The sequence below is a fragment of the Rana temporaria genome, chromosome 1 (assembly GCF_905171775.1).
Source record: "Rana temporaria chromosome 1, aRanTem1.1, whole genome shotgun sequence".
Lineage (NCBI taxonomy): Eukaryota > Metazoa > Chordata > Amphibia > Anura > Ranidae > Rana > Rana temporaria.
The window spans coordinates 468,012,847-468,023,563 of record NC_053489.1 but is presented as its reverse complement, the minus strand read 5'-3'; the positions used below and the strand labels follow the sequence as shown (position 1 = coordinate 468,023,563).

At 50.2% G+C, this 10,717-nt stretch overlaps 1 protein-coding gene across 1 annotated transcript; it reads left to right on the top strand.

Moving 5' to 3' along the window:
* The first annotated feature begins 5,937 nt into the window (after window positions 1–5,937).
* On the top strand, window positions 5,938–10,516 carry C1H4orf54 (chromosome 1 C4orf54 homolog). Its single transcript, XM_040328487.1, has one exon. The coding sequence runs from the start codon at window positions 6,011–6,013 to the stop codon at window positions 10,514–10,516; it is 4,506 nt and encodes a 1,501-aa protein (XP_040184421.1). The 5' UTR covers window positions 5,938–6,010.
* The last annotated feature ends 201 nt before the right edge of the window (window positions 10,517–10,717 follow it).

The following is a 10,717-nucleotide window of genomic DNA, read 5'->3' as shown; positions in this document are numbered from 1 at the left end:
GGCGGACCTGACCGGAAAGCTTGTATGAAAGGGGACTTAGAGTGGCTGCCTCGCTCACCACCTGTAAGGCTTTAGGCTCAGTTCACACTGGTGCAATGCGGAAACCCTGTCAATCCAGTGCAGGTTCCCGCTTTCGCACCTAAATTGCACAGTGGTTCACGCTGAGATCTGCCAATTGCTTGGGGGGTGTCAATGTAAAGTTAACGACAACCCCAGATTGGTTCGCAGATTGCAGTTGCGAACTGTGAAATGGTGCAGGAATCGGATCACATAGGTGTGAACACTCATGCAATCCGATTCCAGTGTGGACCAAAAAAAGGGTCCTGTACCATTTTGGTGAGAATGTGCTCTGCACAGCAATGCGGTGCCAATCACATGCGACTTTTGTCATCGCACTAGTGGGAAACGGGACTTAGTATTAGATCTGCCCGAGTCTAGTCCCAAGGATTTTCTGCTTTTTCTCTAGGCTTTTGTCCCTGCCCGCTGGCCTGCCAACCACCTGTAAGGCTTTAGTATTATTAGATCTGCCCGAGTCTAGTCCCAAGGATCTTCTGCTTTTTCTCTAGGCTTTTGTCCCTGCCCGCTGGCCTGCCGACCACCTGTAAGGCTTTAGTATTATTAGATCTGCCCGAGTCTAGTCCCAGGATTTTCAGATTTTTCTGCTACGTCTTTGGTAAAAAAACAAACAAACAATAAGTGTATATTGTTTGTGTGAAAGTTATACATAGTTGCCAACATTGTAAAAAAAATATAGGGACACTTTTTTGTCTGTAGGCGGAGTCTTATTATAATTAGGGGGCAGGTCATTTGTTTTAGGCGTGGTGTAGAGGAGAAAGGAAAATGCAGTGCGCAAGTGGGCATGATTAAAACAGAATAGTGGGTGTGGCTTAAATAGGGCATAGCTCAAAGGGGATGTGGTCCAAGTCTGAAATGAACAAGGGAAGGAGGGAGAAAGAAAGAAGTAGGGAGGGAAGGAGAGAGAAAGAAAGAAAGAAATTGGGAGGGAAGGAGAGAGAAGCAAGGAAAGAAAGAGGAAGGGAGGGACAGTAGGCCCAGATCCTATACCACAATAGAAAGAAATATGTGTATTTCATAAAGTTTAACCACTTGGCGCCTGCACTATAGCCGAATGACGGCTACAGCGTGGACCCCAAATCCCCTGCAGGACGCGCGTGGTGCGGGCTGTGATCACCCAAGTCACTGAGACTCGGGTGATCACTGATCCGGGTAAGGGGCCGGTCCCGGCCCCTTACCACATGATCAGCTGTCAGCCAATGACAGCTGATCACGTGATGTAAACATCTAAAAGCGTGAGGAGAAAAAAAAAACTGATCACAGGCTTATGTGAAAGGGACATCAGTCCCAAAGAGGAAGGAGGCACATCTGCCTCCTCTGTGCCACCAGTAACCCCTGCCAGTACCCCCTGCTAGTGCCACCTGCAAGTGCCCACCAGTGCCACCTATAAATGCCCATGAGTGCCACCTATCAATGCCCACAAGTGCCACCTATCAATGCCCACCAGTGCCACCTATCAATACCTCATCAGTGCCACCTAGCAGTGCTGCCTATCAGTGCCTATTACTGCCACCCATCAGTGCCCATTATTGCCACCCATCACTGCCCACCAGTGCCACCTATCAATGCCCTTCAGTGCCACCTCTCAGTGTCAACTCTTAGTGCCCACCAGTGCTGCCTATCAGTGCCCACCAGTGCCACCTTATCGGTGCCCATCAGTGCAGCCCATCGGTGCCCATCGGTGCAGCCTATCGGTGCCCATCTGTGCCTATCAGTGCAGCCCATCAGTCCCCATCAGTGCAGCCTCATCAGCGTACATCAATGAAGGAGAAAAATTACCCGTTTGCAAAATTTTATAACAAAATATAAAAAAATATAATTTTTTTTAAATCTGTATTTAACAAAAAATTTAAACCGCAGAGGTGCTCAAATACCACAAAAAGAAAGCTCTATATGTGGGGAAAAAAATATAAATTTTTTATTTGGGTACAGTGTTGTATGACCGCGCAATTGTTATTCAAAGTGCATCAGCGCTGAAAGCTGAACATTGGTCTGGGCAAGAGGGGGGGTTTAAGTGCCCAGTAAGCAAGTGGTTAACAATCAGCAGATAAAGATACTATAAAGATACTCCAAACATCTTGGGGCAGATCCACGTACATCGGCGCATATTTCCGCCGGGCGTAGCATATCTAAGATACACTACGCCGCCGTAACTTACTTTTTTTTTTCAAATCCTCAAAGAATGCGCGCCGTAAGTTACGACGGCGTAGTGTATCTTTGGCGGCGTAAGGGCGCGCAATTCAAATCGATGTGAAGGTGGCGTGTTTTATGCAAATACGTTGCGACCCGACGTAAACTTTTTTTTTTAACGGCGCATGCGCCGTCTGTGGGGGTATCCTAGTGCGCATGCTCGAAATTAAACCGGAACAAGCCAATGCTTACGACGGTGACGTCATTCTGCGCAAATCCCTACTCGCAAACGACTTACGCAAACGACGTAAAAAAATCAAATTTCGACGCGGGAACGACGGCCATACTTAACATTGAGTACGCCACCATATAGCAGCTTTAACTATACGCCGGAAAAAGCCGCCCGGTCGTATCTAGCTAATTTGCATACTCAACGCAGAATTTGACGGAAACGCCACCTAGCAGCCAGCTTAAATATACACCTACGATCTGACGGCGTACTAAGACGTACGCCTGTCGGATCGATCCCTCATTTCGTCGTATCTTATTTTGTGGATACAAAACAAAGATACGACGCGGGAACTTTGAAATTACGCAGCGTATCAATAGATACGCCGGCGTAATTTCTTTGTGGATCTGGCCCCTTGTGTTAGCGCTTCAGCCCAGCCAGCGGAGTCCCTCCTTGCATCAGGCGTACCCCCCTATACATCAGGTGTCCCCAGCCAGCAGAGTCCCCCTATATCTCAGGTGTTCCCAGCCAGCAGAGTCCACCTATACATCAGGTAACATCCCTGCTCTATATGACAAAATAAACTTTATCAATATTTATGTATTTCATATATATATAGAAATATTATTATTTTTCAATAAAAATAACAAATATGTTATACTTACCTCCTCTGCTGCAGTGGATATGCACAGAGCAGCCCAGATCCTCCTCTTCTGGGGTCCTTCTTCTGTGCTCCTGCCCCTCCCCCCCCCCCTCCTGTTGAGGATAAAGCCCCATACACACTATAAGAAAAATGGGCGAACATTTTCTTCCCAAGAATGATTTACAATTTTCCGATAGCGTGTACGCAACTTTCGACAGCCGATTCTGGCCTTCTGAGCGAACATTTCGGAAGGGACAAACTCCCAAAAAAACTTTGTACAGGAATGAACAGTTTTTACTTAATGTGTACCATTTTCGGATGAGAAAAATCAGAAAATAAATACTGTGCATTATCAGAAATAACAATAAAAAAAAAAAAAGCCTTTGTCGTAAGAGAATTTTCATCCTCCGTTCCGACTTGCTGTGAAACAATGAGGAAAATCAGATAATCGTTTGCCCGATCGTCTTATAGTGTGTACGCAACTTAATTTTGCATTAATTGTCATGATTGGCTCTTGAAAGCTGTATACTAACGATCAGATTATCGCACAATCGCTTCGAAATCTGTATTTTTCATCCAATTTTCTGATTGCATGTACCGTTTTCATACGATTTTCGTCTGAGAAAAATCAGAAAAGAAAGACTGCGCATAATTAGAAACAATAAACAACAAAGGACAAATTCCAAATGGTTTCTCGTACGGGAACAGAATGAATGCTTTTAATTTGTACCATTTTCATACGATTTTCTTATGAGAAAAATCAGAAAGAAAGACTGCACATGATCAGAAACAACTAGGAACAAATTCCCAAAAAATTCTCGGACGAAAACAGTACAAATGTAATGAAAAACGTTCATTCTGTTCCCGTACGAGAACAATTTTGGAGTTTGTCCCTTGTTGTTTATTGTTTCTGATCATGCGCAGTTTTTAATTTTCTGATTTTTCTTGTACAAAAACGATACAAATTAAATGAAGATTGTTCATTCTGTTCCCGTACGAGAAAAAAAATTAAAGTTTGTCGCTTTGGAAATTTTCGTTCGGAAAGGTCGGAATCGGCTTTTCGAAAGTTGTGTACACACTACCAGAAAATCGTACAATTGTTCCTTAGATCAAAAAACGTGCCCAATTTTTTTTTATATTGTGTACGCGCTTTAAGACTTGCTGGTGTGCTGTATTTTGGAGGCAAGTTGATATGTTGATGTTCTTATCACATGTCCCCCAAGCTGTGTGCTCACCCCCAGGAGAGGTTCTGGGATGGTCAGAATTTTTCTGTGCTCACCCCCAGGAGAGGTTCTGGGATTGGCAGAACTTTTTCTGTGCTCACCCCCCAGGAGAGGTTCTGGGATGGTCAGAATTTTTCTGTGCTCACCCCCAGGAGAGGTTCTGGGATGGGCAGTACTTTGTTCTGTGCTCACCCCCAGGAGAGGTTCTGGGATGGGCAGAACATATTCTGTGCTCACCCCCAGGAGAGGTTCTGGGATGGGCAGAACATATTCTGTGCTCACCCCCAGGAGAGGTTCTGGGATGGGCAGAACATATTCTGTGCTCACCCCCAGGAGAGGTTCTGGGATGGGCAGGACATATTCTGTGCTCACCCCCCAGGAGAGATTCTGGGATGAGAACTTTTTCTGTGCTCACCCCCAGGCGAGGTTCTGGGATGGGCAGAACATATTCTGTGCTCACCCCCCAGGAGAGGTTCTGGGATGAGAAGAACTTTTTCTGTGCTCACCCCCCAGGAGAGGTTCTGGTATGAGAAGAACTATTTCTGTGCTCACCCCCAGGAGAGGTTCTGTGATGGGCAGAACATATTCTGTGCTCACCCCCAAGAGAGGTTCTGGGATGGGCAGTATTTTTCTGTGCTCACCTCCAGCAGAGGTTCTGGGATGAGAAGAACTTTTTCTGTGTTTACCCCCAGGAGAGGTTCTGGGATGAGCAGGACATATTCTGTGCTCACCCCCCAGGAGAGGTTCTGGGATGAGAAGAACTATTTATGTGCTCACCCCCAGGAGAGGTTCTGGGATGGGCATGCTCACCCTCGGAAAAGGTGTTGGGGTGGGCAGAACAAGCTCTGCTCACCCCTAATAGAGGTTCTGGGATGGACAGAACTTTTTCTGTGCTCACCCCCAGGAGAGGTTCTGGGATGAGAAGAACTTTTTCTGTGCTCACCCCCAGGAGAGGTTCTGGGATGAGCAGAACATATTCTGTGCTCACCCCCAGGAGAGGTTCTGGGATGAGAAGAACTTTTTCTGTGTTTACCCCCAGGAGAGGTTCTGGGATGAGCAGGACATATTCTGTGCTCACCCCAAGGAGAGGTTCTGGGATGGGCATGCTCACCCTCGGAAAAGGTGTTGCGGTGGGCAGAACAAGCTCTGCTCACCCCTAGTAGAGGTTCTGGGATGGGCAGAACTTTTTCTGTGCTCATCCCCAGGAGAAGTTCTGGGATGAGCAGAACATATTTTGTGCTCACCCCAGGAGAGGTTCTGGGATGGGCATGCTCACCCTCGGAAAAGGTGTTGGGATGGGCAGAACAAGCTCTGCTCACCCCCAGTAGAGGTTCTGGGATGGGCAGAACATGCCCAGAGGGCGGATGGGAAGAAAGTCACTTGGGATGGTTCCTGTGGATGGGGCTGTGTGCGGGACAATGCTGTGACACTACAAAGGAAATAGAAGCACGTGTCAGCCCCCCCTCCCCTTTCAATGTCACTTAAAACTCAGTCCCAGTGACGTGCGGATCTCATTGAGAAAAGAAGAATTTCCCATCGGCACTGCCTTCATTTGTGGGGCACAGAGTGACAGTTCGGCGCCTGACAACCCCAGCACGCAGGCAGGCAGCAGCTATGCAACAGGCGGTGACCGGGGACAGCTGGGACCCTCAGTACGTGGAGATCCCCGTGTGTCCGGAGAGCAGAGTGATCACCGCACTCACCCTGGACATGGAGGACTGCACCGGTGGGAAGACGCCTGGCCAGCTCCCAATTAAAGGGACCAGGTCAGAGGGCACGGCGTCCTACCCCTCCTCCCACGCACCGTCCCCCATGCTGCAGGGCAGTGCCAACGACGAGGCGCACTACATCACCACCCACGAGATCCAGCTGTGCGAGGCTGACCAGGAGCCGGATTACCCGGACTTTGGCCTGGCCCCCACCACTTGGAGCGAGCCCCTGGACAGCGCCCCCTGCACCTTTTTGGAGTACGCCTCGTTTGACAGTCAAGGAGGGAGCCCGACCGACGAGGACTGCAGTTACTACTTGAGCACCACCAGCGATCCCAACCCCACAGACAGCCTGGGCACTGACAGCCTGGGCAGCACCGAGCTGGTCAGCAGTTATTCGGAAAGCGATACGTCCCCGGCTCCCAGGGCAGACGAGTCCAAAGCAGCCGGGATCCTCCTATCAATCAAAACCGCATCCAAGGCTATAAAGGAGCCTAGCAACGTCCAGCAGCAGCAGCAGCAAAACACCGCCCCTGCCGATGCCAAGCATGAGACAGACATGACTTACTGCGTGTCCAGAGCCACCGACAGCAAGTCCGCCTTCAAACAGCACCACTGCCTGCCTTACCCAGCGCTGTCCGATGCGCACAGGCTGGTCGCCATCCCCGCCCGTCTGCAGGCGCGGAGCGGGGTCCACGCGGACATCTCCAGCGGAGCCTCCAGCGCAGTCAGCGAGCTAGATGACGCCGACAAGGAGGTGCGCAACCTCACCTCCAGAGCCTTCCGCAGCCTTGCCTACCCCTACTTCGAAGCCATCAACTTCAGCTCCAGCGAGTCCACCACCTCTCTGTCTGACCAGAACATAGGCATCAACAGCTGGTCCACCTACCTGGACTGGAAAGGGAGCTCATTCCTGTCTCAGAAGGCAGAGAAGACCCTACACCAGCACTCCTCCACCACATCCAGCCTCAAGAAGATAGGCAAGGATGCCTCCCAGGTGTTCCTCCAATCTAACAAGTCCCAAACCAAAGCCTATGAGCTGGTGGTGAGCGAAGTAGCCGAGAAACGAGCTGATCCAGCCGGCTCCTCTAAGCGCATCCAGTCTGGTTCCAGGGTTGTCACGCTGACGGAGACCCTCAACCTGGTGAAAGCCAGCAAGCCTCATGAACTCTCACTTTCCACGGATGGGGTTACACAGGCTCTGCCAAGAGAAGCGGCTGCGCAGGAGCTCACCAAGCACACTAGCAGCGCAGCCGAAGCCATGGAAGGCTCCAACAAATCCAAATATGCCTCCAGCCTTATTAAAAACATTATCTCCAAGAAAATGCAGCTGGAGCATGAGATTAAGATGGAAAGAGGGGAGATCACAGACACGTCTCAGAAACATGCTTTAGCCAAGGAGGCAGAGGGTTCCAAAGAAAAGTCCCTACAGAGCTGCAAGTTCTCCGAGGCAGAGGGCTCCAAGGAAAAGTCCTTACAGAGACAGAGCTCCAAGTTCTCAAATACAGAGGGCTCCAAAGAAAGGTCCTTACAGAGACAGAGCTCCAAGTTCTCAGATACAGAGGGCTCCAAAGAAAAGTCCTTACAGAGACAGAGCTCCAAGTTCTCAGAAGCAGAGGGCTCCAAGGAAAAGTTCTTACAGAGACAGAGCTCCAAGTTCTCAGAAGCAGAGGGCTCCAAGGAAAAGTTCTTACAGAGACAGAGCTCCAAGTTCTCAGAAGCAGAGGGCTCCAAGGAAAAGTTCTTACAAAGACAGAGCTCCAAGTTTTCCGAGGCAGGCTCCGACTTCACCCTGGTCAGCAGCGAGGACTTCTCAGCCAGGGACTTTGCTCCTGCTGATGGCAATGTTCCTCTAGAAGAAGCCTCCAAGAGCTCTGCGGACACCATGAAGGGCATGTTCCTCCGCAGCCAGAACAGCGCCTTCAGATCCTGGAAGGAGAAGGAGATAGAAAAGATGGAAAAGAAAATAGAAGAGAAGGTGGCCAAGGCAAGAAGGATCAAGATCCCCCTGGAGAGGGACTGGAGGGCTGAATTTGGGGAGATCTCCACTGTCCAGTCCACCAAGATGTCCCGCTTGTATGTGCCTGGCATCCAACACATACCTAAGGAGAAGCAAGCCGAGAAGCAAGCCACCAAATACGCCGTGACCACCTATGCCCACCAGACCTGCTTCAGCCGCAATGAAAATGAATTCAAAAGCGAGAAGCTTCACATCCTGGAGGCTACAGCTGCTAGCAGGATGACCCCCATGATCACCCCCAAGCCTCAAGAGATTAAGCTAAACCTGGGATTATCCTCGGAGAATAAAGATAACCCTTTCAACATTGCCAAGCTATTGACCCCAAACCTGGCATCTACCCTTTCCAAGGCGGCAGAAGATCTGAGGAGCCAGGTCCCATCCAGGGCTGAGGTTCTGGAGAAGATGCCTCAGTTCCTGGTCAGGGACATCAGGGAGAGCAAACCCAAAACGCAGGGGACGATCCACCAGGTGAGGGACGTTAGGAAGCTGCTGAAAAATTCCTACAGCCATGACAATGGTGACAATAGTGACAGGGGCAGCGTGATGTCTGATCAGAGTACCACCGATCAGAAAACCAAGGGGACCCCCACATCCAAGATCTCTTCCTCCTTGTCCCCCATTATGATCACCTGCCAGGCGGTGAAGAATAAAGAGGAAGGTGACAATAGCCAGCCAGATGCAGAGGGGGGGCTGTCACCTGCAGAAACTGTCCTGGTGCACAGGGCATCAGGCAGGCTCCCTGTAGCCACCATTGCCCCCAATAAAAGTGGCCCCAGGATGCCCGTAGTGAAAATCGTGTCTAAAGCTTCCAAGTGGAAGCAGGAGAAGAAAGAGCAGCAGCCCGAGGTGAAGGTACCACCACAGTCCCCACAGTCCCGGGCTGCCCTGGAGAAGCTGACTGCTGCAGTGAAGACTATGGAGCAGCTCTATGTCTATGACAGAAAGGAGTGGAAGCGCAAAGGTGGTCAACAGCCCCTCACGGGTAGCCACGTCCTCTCTATGATCGCCGGTGAGGAGGGATCTGTGGCCAGAAAGGTGGCAACATTTCCTGAGTACACCAAGGCTAGGGAAGAGCCCCGCAAGGTACTTGCTCCACCGTTCAGCAAAGCCCCTGAGCCCCTGGCACGCCGCAATTCCCACCCCGGCTTAGAGAAGAGCCCCGTAAAGGTGGAGAACAAAGCGCCCCCGCGGACCTTCCAGGTGTCCAAGTTTGGGGAAACCAAGAAACAAGATCAGCCCGAAAAAAACAGCGGAGGGACCGGCAATGTCAATGTGTTCAAGGTGAGTGCTGCCCCGGTTAAGAACAAGGAACAGAACCAAGAAGCAGCAATGAATAGAAAAAATACTCGACCTCAGCCCAGGCCGACTTCTTTGAAGATCCCTCAGCTGGCCCTCGAGGAGCCCAAGAAGGTGGAACCCAGCCCTCCTCAGCTCCCCTCCCTGGTACGGAAAGCCAGCGCTGACTTTGAGAACTACCTTACCATTCCGGTAAAGTCAGCAGAAGGGAAGCCATCGGTAGACACTAGTGCCCGGGATCCCCCGTCCGGTAATAGTGAAAGCACATTCACCCCCGGTGGTACCAAAGATTACAATGTGAATAGTGGAAACACACGGGAACCCTCTAGTATTATTCGGGATGCTGCAGCAACTGTGCGAGACTCTACATCCTTGGCCACCCTCCCACCATTCAGCACCAAAACTCAGGCGTCCAGTCCCAAGAGTCCCATCAAAGCACCCGTGGACTGGCGCAACAAGGCAAAGGAGGGTGTGCAGCCCACCAGGGCACCCTCAGCAGGGTCTGAGCCCCAAACCCCAGACTCTGTCCCTCCGGCTACTTTTTACCACCATCCTTTCCCACCAGTAGCAATGGCCATGCCTAGCCCTCAAGGACCCATCTATTATTCTCCCCCATTGCCTTCAGCTACCCCTGCGGAGATGTATCCGCAGACCCAGCGCAAAATGCTGGTGGACTTAGCCACAGGCCAGTATTATCTAGTGGACACTCCTGTACAGCCAGTGAAAAGGAGATTGTTTGACCCAGAAACTGGACAGTATGTGGATGTCCCTGTGCCCCCTCCTCCTGTTACACCTATGCCCCTTCACATGCCGCAGTTAGCCCTTAGTCCTGGTGCCTATGGACCCGCTTATATGTTTTATCCAGGATTTATGCCCACTCCCCAAACAACTGTCCTCCCTGCTAGCACCATGCAAACCCCTCTCTCTAACCCAGGAAGTGAGCACCCCTTTGAAATGCCAGGGGTCGAGGGGTCTCAGCAAGGGGAGATGGGACTGTTGGAGACCCCCTACTACTTAGCCACTGGATCATCCAGTGTGCCCACTGGACAAACTGCTAATATCAGGAGAGGATCCCTGGGCTGCCCAGATGGAAAGCAGGTCATCAACATCCTGTCCCAGCCTGGACCCAGAATTGTGGCTCCACCATCCTTTGATGGCACAACCATGCGCTTTGTTGTGGAACACAGATGAACATCCTACAAGGTCATTTTTGTCATTTGATTTAAGATTCCATATCTATCTATCTATCTATCTATCTATCTATCTATCTATCTATCTATCTATCTATCTATCTATCTATCTATCTATCTATATTTATCTATCTACCTATCTCAATTTATCTTAGTCTATTTATCTAACTCTATATCTTAGTCTGTCTATCTATCTATCTAT